This window comes from Globicephala melas, chromosome 13, assembly GCF_963455315.2.
Source record: "Globicephala melas chromosome 13, mGloMel1.2, whole genome shotgun sequence".
Classification (NCBI taxonomy): Eukaryota; Metazoa; Chordata; class Mammalia; order Artiodactyla; family Delphinidae; genus Globicephala; species Globicephala melas.
In genome coordinates, this window is record NC_083326.1 from 22,894,448 (window position 1) to 22,911,703 (window position 17,256).

Here is a 17,256-nt window from a genome sequence, read left to right on the forward strand (position 1 = left end):
GAAGAAGAGAACATTTATCAGGAGGAGGAAAATAGCATAAACGAGGCACAGCAGTAGAAAAACAAAAGGCTTCATAATTAAGATTGAAACTGAACTTTTCTTCTCTTTTTTTATTGAAGTACAGCTGATTTATAATGCTTTAATTTCTGCTGCACAGCAAAGTGATTCAGTTATACATATATACATTCTTTAATTTTTTTTTCCATTATGGTTTACCATAGGACATTAAATATTGTTCCCTATGCTATATAGCAGGATCTTGTTGTTTATCCATTCTATATATAATGGTTTGCATCTGCTAATCCCAGCCTTCCACTCCATCCCTCCCGCAATTCTCTCCTCCTTGGCAACCACAAGTCTGTTCTCTGTGTTCATGAGTCTGTTTCTGTTTCTTAGATAGGTTCATTTGTGTCATATTTTATATTCCACATATAAGTGATATCATATGGTATTTGTCTTTCTCTTTATGACTTACTTTACTTAGTATGATAATCTCAAGTTGCATCCATGTTGCTGTAAATGACATTATTTTGTGCCTTTTTATGCCTGAGTACTATTCCATCGTATCTGTTTACCACATCTTCTTTATCCATTCATCTGTTGATGGACACTTAGGTTGCTTCCATGTCTTGGCTATTGTGAATAGTGCTGCTATGAACATAGGGGTGCATGTGTCTTTTTGAATTAGAGTTTTGTCTGGATATGTGCCCAGGAGTGGGATTGCTGGGTCGTATGGTAGTTCTATTTTTAGTTTCTTGAGGACCCTCCATACTGTTCTCCACAGTGGCTGCACCAACTTACATTCCCACCAACAGTGCAGGAGGGTTTCCTTTTTCTCCACACCCTCTCCAGCATTTTTATTTGTAGACTTTTTAGTGTTGGCCGTTGTGACAGATGTGAGGTGGTACCTCAATGTAGTTTTGATTTGCACTTCTCTAATAATTAGAAATCTGAATTAACATTTTATACCATTCCTAGAAAGTCTTGACCTGACCGTCTACGTCGAGCTTTAAATAGATTTACATGCTTGGGTTTGGGAGGCGGTGGGGGTGACGCTCCAGACAGACCAGATGCAAGCCATTCTGGATACCGATCCATTGATCTCGTTTATCGAGAATTTGCTGATGTTCGGTTATTATTGTAAACGTTACTTCCTTTGCAACATCCCTGTTGTTGCGGCAAAACATGTTTGTTTTGTCTGGTTTTCACAGCCTTTGGTTTTATGGATATTGGTAGTTACGTTTTCTTAATATCCGTGTGAACCGATGCCCAGTTTTTTGGTGGACAAAATTGGGTTCATTGCTAGTGAGCCAGAAAATTATCACTTAACACAGGGAGGCTTTTATTAGTCTTCAGGTCACCAATTTCTACCTGTTAAGACAAATAAATGCAGTTTCTACTACTATGATGAATTGTACTTATCTAGTTGTTAGGAGTGTTCCCTGCAGGTGAAAGTGTTAAAGCTGCAAGTACCCCTCTCGGGGCGCTCTTGGCTGTGCAGGGTACTGGCAACGCAAAGGTGGATGGGCCCTGTTCTCGCTGAACTAACTCATGGCTCTAGAAGGACATTTCCAGGCTTTTCCTAGATAACTCATCACAGATGATGGGACTGCTTTAGTTCATTTTTACAGATGTTTGAATATTTAAAAATACGTATAGCTTGTTGTAGAATCGATGAGGCTTATTACGGATGTGGGGCCTTCTCTGTTGAGTGCTGGCCGTTTGCAGGACACAGGCTGGTAGCTTGGTAGCTGGAGAGGCCGGGGACGGTGTGGATCAGTGTGAAGAGGATGAGTGGCTCTGTTAGAGCTGTGTTAGGAAGTAAGGAACACGAACCGTAATTAGGGTAAAATCAAAGTAAGGTGCAGAAAGGAAAGAGGTAGAGTCGGAGTTGCTCTTCAAGCATTATCAAATATTTGTCCAGTGCTGATCAGGTAGTAGGCAGTGATGCATTGTGCTATGTGAAATGGAAAAACTATGTCTTAGTGGAGCTTACCTTCTTATAAACATACTCAGGCATCCTTGTTCAGAAGCTAAAGGATTGAAAGTGACTAAAATAAAACTTTTTGTGGAGATATTTTTTAATGTGGCCTTCTAACATTTTTTATTTTTTGCATTTTTTTAGAAAATGGCTCCAAAGGGTAAATGAAGCGGGAAAAATACATAGATGCAGCATTGCGTGCAGCCTCTCCAGATGTTCGAGGATAATATTCCAGAGAGAAATTGATTCACTTGGATTAGGTAACTAGTCAGAATGAAGAAGATTAGTCTTAAAACCTTCCGGAAATCTTTCAACTTGAATAAAAGTAAAGAAGAAGCGGATTTTATGGTTGTACAACAACCATCACTAGCCAGTGACTTTGGAAAAGAGGATTCCTTATTTGGTAGCTGCTATGGGAAAGATATAGCCAGCTGTGATCTCAACAGTGAAGATGAAAAAGGCGGAAAGAGCAGATCAAAAAGTGAAAGCCTAATGGGTACGTTGAAAAGACGGCTGTCTGCGAAACAGAAGCCGAAGGGCAAGGGCGGTGCGCCCTCCGGGGGCTCCGCGGACGAGGACACCTTCTCCTCCTCCTCGGCCCCCATCGTCTTCAAGGACGTGAGGGCGCAGAGGCCCATGAGGTCCACCTCGCTGCGCAGCCACCACTACAGCCCCACGCCGTGGCCCCTGCGCCCCACCGCGTCGGAGGAGACATGCATCAAGATGGAGGTGAGGGTCAAGGCCCTGGTCCACTCGCCTGGCCCGGGCCCGGCCCTGAATGGCGTGCGCAAGGACTTCCACGACCTCCAGGCCGACACCGCGTGCCAAGAACAGACGAACTCGCTCAAGAGTTCTGAGTCTCAGGATGGGGACCTGCATCTCCACCTGGAAGAACATGTGCCTGTCGTTATCGGACTCGTGCCTCAGGACTACATTCAGTACACTGTGCCTTTGGAGGAGGGGATGTACCCTCTGGAAGGACCGCGCGGCTATTGTCTGGACGGCTCCTCCCCCATGGAAGTCTCCGCGGTCCCTCCTCCAGTGGGAGGGGGCTCCTTCCCCGAAGACGAGAATCAGGTAGACCCGGACCTCGTGGTGGCCCCAGAGATCTTCGTGGACCAGTCAGTGAACGGCTTGCTGATCGGCACCACGGGAGTCGTGCTGCAGAGCCCGAGGGCGAGTCCCGACGACGCCCCGCCACTCTCACCGTTGCTACCTCCCCTGCAGACGAATCAGATCCAAAGGAACTTCGGCGGGCTCGCCGGCTCCGACGCCCACGTGGCCGAAAGTATGCGCTGTCACTTGAATTTCGATCCTAACTCTGCCCCCGGGGTTGCCAGAGTTTATGACTCAGTGCAGAGTAGTGGTCCCATGGTCGTGACAAGCCTTACGGAGGAGCTGAAGAAACTTGCAAAACAGGGATGGTACTGGGGCCCCATCACTCGCTGGGAGGCAGAAGGGAAGCTGGCCAACGTGCCGGATGGCTCTTTCCTCGTTCGGGACAGTTCTGACGACCGCTACCTTTTAAGCTTGAGCTTCCGCTCGCATGGCAAGACCCTTCACACTAGAATCGAACATTCAAATGGTAGGTTTAGCTTTTATGAACAGCCGGACGTGGAAGGACACACGTCTATCGTGGACCTGATCGAGCACTCAGTCAGGGACTCCGAGAACGGGGCCTTCTGTTACTCCCGGTCTCGCCTGCCGGGCTCGGCCACCTACCCCGTCAGGCTGACCAACCCCGTGTCGCGCTTCATGCAGGTGCGCTCCCTGCAGTACCTGTGCCGGTTCGTCATCCGTCAGTACACCAGAATAGACCTGATTCAGAAGCTGCCTCTGCCAAACAAAATGAAGGATTATTTACAGGAGAAGCACTACTGAGAGGCTCTGAGAACCCTGCGTCTTGCACTTGGGGAGGAAGGAAAAGAGATTGGAATACAGTTTACAGACTTTCCATTGCTATCAAAATCTTTTGCTGCCATACTGTTTCAGTTTTATGTGTAAAAGAGTAACCAGTTCGTTTAGGGGTGGGCAAGTGTCGGCAAGGTGTCTTGGGTTTACTTTGGTTCTTTAAAAAGGGAAGTCTTGAGGTTTTAGAAGAGTGAACTATCTTCCATCAGTGTGCAGAATAATCACAATGTGAATTAATCAGATTCTCCTTACCCACCCCGCCCCCAGTCCTTTGCTGCTATCCACTGTGATTTTTATGCATTAAAAGCACATTTCATGTGTATTCAATCCTAAGTAAAGTTAAATGAAACTTATAGAATGAACATTGTTATGTCTCTTTCAATGGCCCGTTTTCAAAGATAGTGTTGAGTAAACATAGCCGTGTGATAAGTCACAGAGGTCACACCTACACTGAAAATGATTTTTAATTTCATACTTCAGAAGGATTTATTTAGAATTATGAACTGACATAATCTTGGGTAATGGAACAGAGATCTGCTACATATCTTTTACAACATTCAGTTCTAAATTATTTTTAAGGTTGTGCTGTTATGTTGGTTGTGAGAAGTTGGACTTTTCTGTTGCCTTCATTTTCATCTTGTGGTTTGTCTGTTTTAATAAATGGCCTTACAGAATTGTAAAGAAATGTATACCACCAATTTAGAAATTGTTGCCTTTTCTGTCATTAAACTCTGGTACAAATTGGCGTAACATATAAAGACCTAATGGAACTAGAACTATTAAAGAAATACTAGATGATCATAGTTTCCGGTGTTAAGCAGTTTTATTGTTATCTATACTTTCCTTTGGTAAAATGTTTTATCTGTGATTTCTTTAGCTTAGTCAACATTTTCTTGGGTGAACTTGATGTAGAAATGATTTTCATAAATGGACTAGATCCTCTTGCAACATAAAGTTTATATAAAGTTTTAAATTGATTTGAATAGAAAGAAAACATTGTTTTAAAGTTGGGTTTATATTTTTCTTTTATGCAGTCACTATTGAGATGTGCTAGATTTGACCCTTCCTTCCCCCCCACCAAAAAAACAAAACAAAAAACCAAAAAAACCCAGTGACTTGAGTTGACGAACTGTGGAGATTGTGGAGCACCATGTAAGAAAAATATTAAAACCCAATCAGGTGTATGGAAGTGTTTGCCTACCGTATATACTGACCTTTAAAAATAGGTTTTCTATTTGTTTCTTTTTAAGTCCTTAGTAAATTGACATCATTAGTTTTTTCATCTCTTCTGAGTCAGTCCTTTGGGCGGGGGTGGAGTATGTTACCTCCAATACTTTTTATTTTGAAATGCAGTGTTTATTTACTGCATGATTCTTTAGTGTTTCGGAATTGCTCCATCCAGAAGATGTTTCTAGCTACATAACTTTAAAGGAAATGTTTCCCTCTCAGACGAAGCATGTAATTTAAGATATTTCTTCCTTTGTCCCTCGGTTTTCCTATCTCTTACCCCCATTTAAAAACAAGAGTAAAGGTCTCAGATCAAATGTAATAGCGTTGTCATTCAGACATAAGCAGTATCCCCATTTTTTTCTCTCTTTGTTTTTTAGAGTCAACTGAGAATTACCAAGAAAAGGCACAATGCCATAGTATCTGTTATGATATTTTGACTTAAAGGGGAAAAGGTACTTAATTTTGGTGGAATGTTTGATTGTACCTTGTGACAAAGACTCCTCTCATTTTCTGATATGTTTTCACCTAATAAGATGGAATATGGAGTATACTGTAATAATATAATTTAAGTGTTCATTGTAAGCTATTTGGATTAAGAACTATTACAGAGTTGTAAACTTATCAAATTAATGCAAGACATTTAAACTATTTTTTTGCAAAACTATTTATTTTTAAACAATTTAAAATATATCTAGGGTGAGTTAAAAGTCCCTGTGCATCTATATTAGATGGCAGGTATTGTCACAGAGTCACTGTGTATTAATAATAAATGTTGAGATGGCTTCTCCATGTTTCTAGAAGCATTTACATGTACTCTTTGTGAGATCATGGTGCACAGAGGTCTTTGGACTGCCCTGAACCCCATCTTAATGTGGGCGTAGCCTGTTCCCCACGCCTTCCTCATGATACCATGTGTTTAAGATCTAGCCATTTGGTTTCAAGTTAAGATCATTCTGATTTCCATATAAATGGTTTTAAAATTGTATTTTGTGTTTTTATGGAGGGCAAGTCTTGATACTGTTCTAATTCAGAAAGCCAATCTTTAATGTGCTTTTTTATGTTCATAATATAAAATACTTTTAAGTAAAATGCCCTATTCTAATCCAATTTCAAATTGCTAGGGTCTGATAGTGTATCAGTAAAAATAAAAATATTTGCCAAGAAGTTATTTACAGAGAAAGGAGTGTTGCAATATTTTCTGCTTTTGTTTAAAGAGAACCATTTGGCATATAGGCAGTACAACATAATGTGAAAGACTGGCTTTGTAGGGTAGTAAAACAGTCTGGTTAAAATTGGAAAGGGGAAAAAGAGAAATCATCCTGTAGTTTTGTCTAGGTAGCATTTGGGTGAATTTCTGGATTCTGTTGAATGGTAGCGTAGATGACATGGGCACTACCTGTAAGTCATTTCTTAAATATGTGTTTCTGAAAATCTGAGCTCAAGGCAAGAAAAAGAAGACAAGAAAGCTGTATCTTTCTGCCATAATAAATGAATCAGAGTTGCTTTTTATCAAATATCTTGTCACAGAAACATGATGGAGGCCAGAAGCTATTTCCAGTGTTACTAGGACACTATTATGCAATTTTACAAATAATAAGAAAGCATAGAAAGTACTTGAAAAAGTCTCTTTCTCTTTCTAAGGAAAACTGTTATGTTTGGTGCAATAATGTGAAAATTTTGGAAGGTCAAAAAATATCACAGGAAACGATCATAGAACTAAAAATAGTTTTTAAGGAAACCAGCTACACAGGGCAACCATCTTGCTGTTAAAGAAAATCATGTGCCAAAAGGCTATATCACTGGCATATAGGAAATAAAACCCAAGTATATACACATGATAATTTCTGAGCCAGTATTACTGAAACAGGATAAAAATTACTGAAACCTTAGGTAGGTTATATGCAGTGTCTCTACTAGTGCTACCAGTCTGAATATCTTTCTTAACAATGCTTTCAGAAATGCCAATTTTGATCATTGTACATTTCACATTGTATATGAGAGATACTTGCTTTATGAATGATTCAAAGTAACGTATTTTAAATGTTCATGGCTTTTCATCGAATGCGAAGTCGTAATTTGAAAATGAAATCATGCTACCAGCAATAGACAGTTTTGTTGAAAACTCTAATAAGGAACAGTCGCCAGTTCCGTAAATAACTTTAAAATTCTAGAATAAAGTATTGGTACGCTAGTAATCACAAATTCAGTTTCTTTTAATACTTTTTTAATCCTGTAAAGATTTTTTATAAACATCCTTTTTTATTAATCAGTTAAAACATGGCGAATGTGTAGCTGCCGTTTCTGAAAAGCGATCCAAACTCTACATCCAGAGATGATGAAAAATTCTTATAGAATTTTGTAATAAGTATACATGTTGGGTTCAAGAAATTTTATAGTCGTTGGAGTGCCATGGAATTAATACTTGCAATCCAGATTGCTGTAGTTTACACTTTTCTGTATGTTTCGAATCAGGTGTGTACCATTTGTACTGAGAACACCACAGAATGAATTATCCAAAGTCCATTGATTTTAATACGTGTTTTGGTTTGTAAACAAATTAATTTCTTGCACATTTTTGGAAATTAATCGTATAAAGAATTTATGTATCTGCTTCTAGATACAGTGTGTAAATAAAAATTTCGTTCACAAGGTCTGCCTTGCAGTCTATTTAATAACCAGATGCAGAGTTGGATTTTAATTAGTATAGGGGTAACTAGATAATTTCTGGATGTCCCATAAACTGGGCAGTTACTGGAGGGTAGGTACCAACAAATTTTAGTAAAACAGCAAAAGTGAAATGGTGGCATAGGAGACATCCAACAAATTAGGAATTAGCCAATGTTGCTGATATCCTAGAGCCTTCAATACAAAAGCTGGAGTGAGTTGGCAGAACATTTGCAAAGCAAAGACTAATTAAAATTGACACAGTAATAAAACCTCATTAAAAGAATGTTAGGCCTAATGGTAAAATGTTTGGATTGTGACATTTGAAAAAAATATATCCCTTATTACTTAATGGTATTTTCATAGATATAGAACCAGGTTATCAAAATAGTGCTTTGTGTAGAAGTCATTTAGAAATCCCTTCATAGGCAGGAATGGTTTCTCATAGCCCCTGAATTTCATTATATGCTTTTAAAGTTCTTAAACACCATATTGGGTTAAATGTTCTTTCGCGTTTTGTTGTTCTATTACTTTTTAACAAGTCTTTTATCATAGCTGATACAAAGATAAATTTTTAAATGACCTTGTTCAGAATATACCACAAATTTTGTCTTTCGTAGACTCCAAATAACGTCACGTTCTAACCACGTTTTCCAGAACTGGTATCAATTGACAGCATTGATTCTAATGTCAGACTTTGCTGATGGTGGTGCTAATGAAATATGAAATTAAGGAAAGAGAATCGTCAGGCCTCAAGAACTATGTAGAAGTATAGACTTAACAAACTTACACCCTAGCCAAATAAACAGATTCTTACTCATTCAACAAGAGAGCAAAACTTGCTGTCCAGTATGAGATGACTTGCTGAGAACATTGGGTCCACCTCAGAGCGTCCTAATTGATTATCATGCTGACCATAGTCAATTTCTCGTACTGCCTGCCACCTCAGCTTTAAATTTTTTTTTTAACCTCACAGATTTTACTTATTCTTTTACTAGACCTTCAACTTTCTGAGTCAAAAATATTTTAACCTTTATTTCACTTCAATTTAGTCCTTATTGTCTGCTGTTTTAACCTCCAATCTAGTTTTCTTTTTTTCTTTCAACTCTTTAGCTTCATTTAAACTTCATTATTTTTTAAAACATTTCCTTTAATTCTTTTAGTTTATCCGTATTCCAGTCTCCAGTTTTAAGGACTTCCCAACCTTCTGAAACATCTTTTTTAAAAAAAATTGACTAGTGTTTGTTCTTCCTGCTCTTTTTGCATGACTTGTCTTGCGAACGGATATTTCTGCCTCAGCTTCTTTGTTCCCACCATCCCCGTCCGCCTTCCCCCAGCCTCCTTCCCAGAGTCCAGGGCCTCCTGTTAACACCAGGGCCTGACACTGACAAAGAACCCAGTAGGAGTGGGTGTCTGCGTTAAGCATCCATTTCTGAGCACAGCTGAATTTTGTAGCCAGACTCCTGGAGTTTTGTTTTAAATTGCATTTTCCCTACTTAATACCAGGCAGCCTCACCACCTCTTCCAGAAGGGTTGGAGGAGGGTCCTCCTGGGAGAGGCTCCTTCAGACTGTAAAAGCCAAGGAGAAGCTGACCAGAGCTGGAATTATTTTGATAAGGATTATGAACAGGGCCAGTTGCCTTTGCCTAGAGGTCATTTTGGGCCATCAAATTCTGTCCTTGGTAACTTGCTTTCAAATAAAGGGTCCATCTTACGTTGAAAAGAAGACTCTTTTTGATCATGAGCCATGGATTACCCCACACCAAGGAAGTTTTAGGAAGCACAGATTGTTTTAGGAAGCTAGCTTTTTCTGGTCTCTCACTTTGTTCTGTAAGTCTAATAGACACTAGCTTTTGATAACACCAGCCTAGGTCACAAGTGAAGTTGTATAATGTTCTCTTAAATACATGGAATTCCACCCTAGAATCCCGTTAAAGAGAACCTCCCTTCCTTTGTGTAAATAATCTGGCCTCTGGCGCCGTTCCATCCCAACAGCTTTAAGAGGTAGTGTCTCTGGTCCTCTCCATTGAGAACTGTCACTCTGAAGCCACCTGCTCACCTAATGCCTTTGTCACAGCCCACTTCTCACTGTAGTCCTTGACACACTGTTCTCTTGTGGCTGGCAACTTGTGAGCACCATTTGGTCCTAAGTATTACCAGCCTAACAGTGACTTCGGTGTGACACTTGCCTGGAAAACCAATAGATGTATATCTTTAAATGCAGAAGAATCCATTTCCCTGCAAAAACCGGGGGTTCTCCGGGAGTCTACTTAGTAGAATCGACAGATGAAACCAGAGAGCTGGATTTTACACCATTTTTTAATTATAATAGAAAACACATTGTGAAAATACATATACTGCTAATAACCTAACATATATTTCATATCCTCATAAGAGCCCTATGCAAGGCAGGCACTTGAGGGTCATAAAAAAGGAAACTGAGGCAGAGGTAAACTTCCCCAAAGCCACAAAGAACCCAGTTTTAAACTCATACGGTCAGGCTCCGAAATCTATGTGCTCATCCCTTGTGATATACTTCCTTTCTTCAGGGTTTTCTATTATTTAGAGCGTTTCTATCTGTGATTGTCAGGGGAAAGAACTGTAGCAGAAGCAAGTGAGTGACCTACTGTCTTCTCCTCTAGGGGACTACTCTGTAGTTTAAACAACTTACGGAGGCCTAACTGGTGGAGTATCTGGGGGGCTTCATATGCTATTGCCGAGGAAGGAGATCACTGCTTTCCCTTGTATGGCTTCGTCAAGTTTCTTAAAACTACCTAATATACTAATACAGGAACAAGATTCAGTGAAATTGAACTCTTCGGAGGACTTCTCCACATGTTTGGTGCATGAGGAAAAGGGTTAATTCTGCTTTTTTTTTTTGCTAATGAATTTGATCAGATTGCCTGAGACATTCATTGTGCCCTGTTATACTAGGAGCCATGGTTTTTTGCTTTATAGCAGAAGAAAGACTCCACCCTTTCTCTTTCATTTCCTATACCCATGCTTGGCCAACTCACTTCCACACCCTGAGCAACAACTTCCTTCCAAAAGAAGTTCTAACTATACTTCCACCCTATGTTCAGCTTCTCTGCCCATACCTAAATGAGTAGAAAAATTAACCACCCGTGTTCATATGATAATTATGATCAATCTAAGCGAAATTCCCCTCCATACTTCTGGGAAATAGTGATTTATATTATACACAGCTCAGTACCATTAAAACAAATACTCTTTTCATTATAGACTTGGAATCGTTGTCCTAAACTCTATCAGCACATATGATTAGCCTGAAAAGTTTAGAGAATTAGGTGAAAGTAGCTAAATTCTACTTAAAATGAATTTTAGTGTTTCTCATAGTGCAAGTCTGAGAGCAATGAATTCTCTCATTTTTTGTTTAACTGAAATATCTTTATTTTACCCCTTTTTTGACAGATATTTCCACTAGATGTAGAATTCTGGGCTGACTGTATTTTTCTCCTTACGCACCTTAAAAACACCATTCCATTGTCTTCAGGGCCCCAATGTTGCTGATGAGAAATTAGCCATCATTTGTATTATTGTTCCCCTGTCAATTTTGTGTAATCCTCTGACCCCCAGCAGCTTTTAAGATTTTTCTCTTTCTCTTTATTAATAATTTTTTATTTTATCTTTTTGATTTTTCTCTGTATTTTTATTTTTCAGTAGTCTGATTATGAGGTACTGAGTTGTGTGTTTCTCTTTGTATTTATCCTGCTCGGGATGTATTGTGCTTCTTGGATCTGTGAGTCATGTCTTTCACCAACTTTAGGAAATTTTAGTTAAATTATTTATTTAAATACTTTCTGTCCCTTTCTTGCTGTCCTCTCCCTGTAGGATTCCAATTTCATGTGTGTTAGACTGCTTGATATTTTCCGAAATATCATTGAGGCTCTTTATTTGCTCAACCATTTTTCTCTCAGTGCTTCAGATTGTATAATTTCTCTTGCTGGAGCTTTAAATTAGTTCATCCTTACACCTGCAATCTCCAGGTTATTGTTAAGCCCATCATTTATTTATTTGGCTGCACCGGGTCTTAGTTATGGTATGTGGAATCTTTGCAGCAGCATGTGGGATCTAGTTCCCTGACCAGGGATTGAACCCAGACCCCCTGCATTGGGTGTGTGGAGTCTTAACCAGGGGACCACCAGGGAAGTCCCTACACTGAGGTTTTTTTTTTTTTTTTTTCTTAAACATCTTTATTGGAGTATAATTGCTTTACAATGTGTTAGTTTCTGCTGTATAACAAAGTGAATCAGCTATATGTATACATATATCCCCATATCCCTTCCCTCTTGCGTCTCCCTCCCACCCTCCCTATCCCACCTGTCTAGGTGGTCACAAAGCACCGAGCTGATCTCCCTGTGCTATGCGGCTGCTTCCCACTAGCTATCTATTTTACATTTCGTAGTGTATATATGTCCATGCCACTCTCTCACTTCGTCCCAGCTTACCCTTCCCCCTCCCCATGTCCTCAAGTCCACTTTCTACATCTGTGTCTTTATTCCTGTCATGCCCCTAGGTTCATCAGAACCTTTTTTTTTCTTTTTTAGATTCCATATATATGTGTTGGCATATGGTATGTGTTTTTCTCTTTCTGACTTACTTCACTCTGTATGACAGACTCTAGGTCCATCCACCACACTGCAGATAACTCAGTTTCGTTTCTTTTAACTCAATCTTGTTTCTTTTTGTGGCTGAGAAATATTCCATTGTATTTACATGCCACATCTTCTTTATCCATTCATCTGTTGATGGACACTTAGGTTGCTTCCAGCTACACTGAGTTTTGACAGAGATCAAAGAAAATGTGAAAACCCTCTCAGAATAAAGTCATCTCATTAAGATGAGAACAGAGAGGAGGTTATCAGAATTTTACTACTGGTTTTACTACATTTTAACTTTAATAAATATTGCCTAAACTAAAACACTTTAAAAATTCCAAGGTATCTTTTTTTTTTTTTTTTTTTTTTGCGGTACGTGGGCCTCTCACTGCTGCGGCCTCTCCCATTGCGGAGCAACAGGCTCCGGAGGCACAGGCTCAGCGGCCATGGCTCACGGGCCCAGCCGCTCTGCGGCATGTGGGATCTTCCTGGACCGGGGCACGAACCCGTGTCCCCTGCATCGGCAGGCGGATTCCCAACCACCAGGGAAGCCTAAAAATTCTAAAGTATCTTATTAAAAATAACTTTAATCTTTCGATAGTTAATAATTTTTTAAAAAATAAATTTATTTATTTATTTATTTTTTGCCGCATTGGGTCTTCGTTGCTGTGCGCAGGCTTTCTCTAGTTGCAGCAAGCAGGGGCTACTGTTCGTTGTGGTACACGGGCTTCTCATTGTGGTGGCTTCTCTTGTTGCAGAGCATCGGCTCTAGGTGTGTGGGCTTCAGTAGTTGTGACACATGGGCTTCAGTAGTTGTGGCTCGTGGGCTTTAGAGCACAGTCTCAGTAGTTGTGGCACACAGGCTTAGTTGCTCTGTGGCATGTGGGGTCTTCCAGGACCAGGGCTCGAACCCGTGTCCCCTGAATTGGCAGGTGGATTTTTAACCAGTGTGCCACCAGGGAAACCCATTGATAGTTAATAATTTTCAGATATATGAATTGCAGAGTAGATACAAGATTCCCTGGGCATGAAATTTCCTACATTCTCTACATTTCTCATTTTCTTTTTTTTCCTAAAAAATAGTGTGCCGTGGTATGAAGACTCTGCTGTGCCCAGAGCATTTATTCCATAGAACATCAGGTATTGCGTGCACCTTTTGACCCATCTATGGAAATAAAGAAAAGTCTTTGTCTTACTGAACTATTTAAAGGGACAGCTTTTATTATAACAAGGTTAAGAATTTAGTATTGCCTAACTGGCAGAAATTAATTTCTTTCCCATTTAGTTAGATGTTTGGTTGTAATGATAGTTCTCATGACCTATATGACCTATAATGGTGTCTTTGGTTGTTTAAAAGTTCTAGACAAACCCAATCCCTAACCAAGAGGACTTTTTCCACCTTTCATCGTCAGTAGATGAATTTACTCTGGATGGAAAACATCCTGGGATTAATTTGCTTTTACTCTGCTCTTGCCACCCCCATCCCTGGAGTCTTCTAACCCTAACTCCGCCTTTTTGCCTTTCCAGAAACAACATTTTTATTCATTCTATATTGACTTGTGCATGCTGTACAGTATCTAACAAAATTCCCTTTTGAAAATGAGAATTGATTTTGGGGGAGAGGTAGAGATTCATTTCTAAAACATTTCCTCCATGTGAAAAGATTAAAGGTAAAAGGAAATCGCAGTTGCCGAAATGATTCCATGAAAGGTTCAAATCTACACCCTCTTTTCCTTCTTTTGGTACAGCACTGCCTTTCCTTATAGGTCTCCAAACGAAGCATTTTAATGAAAAAAATGTGACAAAGCACAAGACAAAAATATACATCAATACTTTTCTCTGCTGTGACCTCGGGGCTCTCAATAAAGTGTGCTTGCATGTCCCTCAGTAACATTCAAAATGATTTTTTCACGGCTTTGATCACTTTCTGAACTGGTTTCTTGGTTTCAGGCGATGGTTTCATTTTCACATGAGAATGCTTCTTCAAGAAGTAACAAGGTTGAGAAACCAAACTTTGATCTATGTCCTTTGATTATGGAAAAAATACGAATGTAATTCACTTATTGGAAACCATGTAATTTTTAGAGCCTTCAGTTGAGAAGCACAGCTAAGGCGTGGTATGTAGAAGTTTATATTTATGCCTTCAAGGTCTCACTCAAATCCTGACTACTTATTTCCCCGGTAATGATGGTTGATGGTTGGTTTTGATTGCTTTAAAAGTGATTTCATTTTCTTTCTTTTTTTGGTCTGCTTCTGAGGAAGTAGTTTTTCACTGTTTAGAACTTAAAGACAATTGGTGGAATCCAGAAATTCGGCAAATGCCAACTAGAAAGGGAAGTCTGAACTTGAGTTTTTAGAACAATTTGAACCAGATATTGATTTTTTTTCTTCTTTACATATTGAAATACCTACACATTTATATTATTTCTAGTCATTTGTGGTTTTTCAGGCTATGTGCATTTGCCGTGTGATGGGAAGATACGTTTGCCGTGGGATGAGAAGATTAAATGTTAATTCTGCATTTAACTAAATTAATAATTTAATTAATATGAGTTATTAGCTCAAGGGCACGAAAGAGTTCATCTAAGTACATTAAATATGTAACATTTATCAACTACTAAATTGCTAACCTTCATCATTAATTGATAGCATTTTGGATTTAACCTTTTTGTTAAACTGCTTCAGTTGAAAGGATTTCTCTATAGGAACTGGGTGATAAAACTGTAACAGGGTGGGAATATATTTCTATTGTTTTCAGAGGAAGTTGAAGTGTAAGAGGGCTAAATGTTCAAATAACTCAAAACTCTTAGTAAAACTCTGGGTAAAAGAAATAAATGTACTGTACTTACGTTTTTCAGCTTCCATTTCCATGTTAGCCTTAGGCTAAAAATTCAGTTTTAGTATCATAATGTTTGTTCCTATTCAGAGCTTGTGGTAGAAATGAATATGCTTAGACCCAGAGATTGAATATATATTAATCTGTTTGAATTTTAGTATAAATTTTTCAGATGCATTTCTCAGCAACTTACAGCTTAGTAAATTTTATTTTTCATCTAAATAACTTACAGGATAAAGTTCTGGAGCAAATTTCCTAATAGTCTAGGTCTTACATCATACTGAATCAGATATTGTATGTTCATAGCTCTCATTTTAGCAATTAATCATAGACTGCTTAACTGTTCACTGTGTAGCTGTCTGGGCTCCACAAAGAGATTATAAAAACCCAGAAATTAAGGTTATAACATTGCCATAGTATTCAGCATCTAGGACATGATGACTTTCATTAAAATTTTACTAAAATTAATAATAATTTTCTTTAGTAGGCATGTATGCCAAAATTGTTCACAATAAAGAGAAGGGTGATTAGAAAATTATTGAAGTCTTTCTTTCCTTCATTATCTTGAATCCTTAAAATCATCTTTATCTTAAAATCCTTAAATATCATGAATCTTTTCTATCTATAATGTACATATAGATCTTAAATTTTTCATATCTTGCAAACAGGAACATATATGTTTCCAATATAAATTTTAAAATGAAAAATAAGAAAGGAAAATTGTAATCATTGATGATTATATTTGAGTATTCTAGAATCTAGAGAAATTTAGGTTATTGAACATCAGAATCACAGAGAGGCCATTGAACCACTTTTCCTACTGTTCTATTAGGTGGAAGGAGGAGGTGTTACAGGAGAAAGAAATAGCTAAAGCTCTTTTTTTTCTATAAAAAGTAAATAAAGGGTGAAAAGTAAAAAATAAGGAGAGAGTAAGAAAGCTAGGTTTTTTATTTCTCTCTACATTTTGGGTCCCACATTTCCAGAAAGAGATAATTCTTTAAAACAGTAGTCCTCAAATGGCGTTAAGTATATAAAAGTCTAGAGGTTAAGTACATGAAAACTATTTTAAAATATGGAAGCATAGATATTTCAGGGAGTCATTTCCCAGATTGTCAAGTACTATGTCTGTTGTTTTCTAAAACTGATCTTCTTGAGAGCATGCTGTGGTGGAGGTGTCATTCTGGGTAACTCCTTCAAAACTGTCCTTCTCTGTTATTCCATAATTACAAGATGCCATATAGACCACTCTCTACATGATTGTCTCTCAAATCTCAATGTCATTTTGGAGACAGGGAGGAAGATTTACAACCCAGTATACTATATAGAGCCTAAACACTAAACAAATATGAGGGTAGAATAAAAATATTTTAAGACATGCAAGCTTAACAAAATCATGCACCTTTTCTCAGAGAGCTACTGGAGCATGTGCTCCAACAAAAAAGAGGGAGTAAAAGGGACAGTTAATCATCAACATAGGAGAAATGTGAAGGGAATCCTGGAAGTGATACCAAAAGAATATCTCCAGGTCATTAGCTATAATAGATTCGAGAACAATCAATCTAAGTTTAAGTGAAAGGGCATAAGGCCAAGGAGAGGTATTTTCAAGAAAAGAAAAAAAATTACTAGATTTTCTGCTGTGTTTGAATGTACTGAGAAATGATTCCCAATTTTGATGAGAACCTCAAAGATGATTGATACATAGAAATTTAAGTGAATGAAAGAAATGATATATATGTAAGAAAGAAAAAATAATCATAGCATAATATCTATTTTAGTTATAAAAATATTTACATGCTTATAATAATCTAAACACCTGGATAATGATTTAACCAAAAATTGGGTAGAATATTTGGTTAACTCATTGGGAAATTTGTAGAATGGGGAAAGGAGGAGGGTGTATGTATGTGAATGTGTGGGCACATAAAAGAGTTAAATCTTTATCTTAATGTTAAAGCTCAAACAAGAAATCCAGAAATAATAATATACACTAGTAAAATAATTTTAAAAAGACTTTG

At 38.4% G+C, this 17,256-nt stretch overlaps 1 protein-coding gene across 6 annotated transcripts in view; it reads left to right on the forward strand.

The window, feature by feature from the left end:
* SOCS6 (suppressor of cytokine signaling 6) overlaps positions 1-7,771 on the forward strand; it is a 34,178-nt gene extending 26,407 nt beyond the window's left edge. For all 6 annotated transcript variants that reach the window (XM_060310254.1, XM_030868164.2, XM_030868167.2 and 3 more), the window contains one exon: positions 2,126-7,771. In XM_060310254.1, the coding sequence (XP_060166237.1) occupies positions 2,255-3,862 (1,608 nt within the window). In that variant the 5' untranslated portion in view covers positions 2,126-2,254 and the 3' untranslated portion in view covers positions 3,863-7,771. The remainder of the gene's footprint in view (positions 1-2,125) is intronic.
* Positions 7,772-17,256: the final 9,485 nt, after the last annotated feature.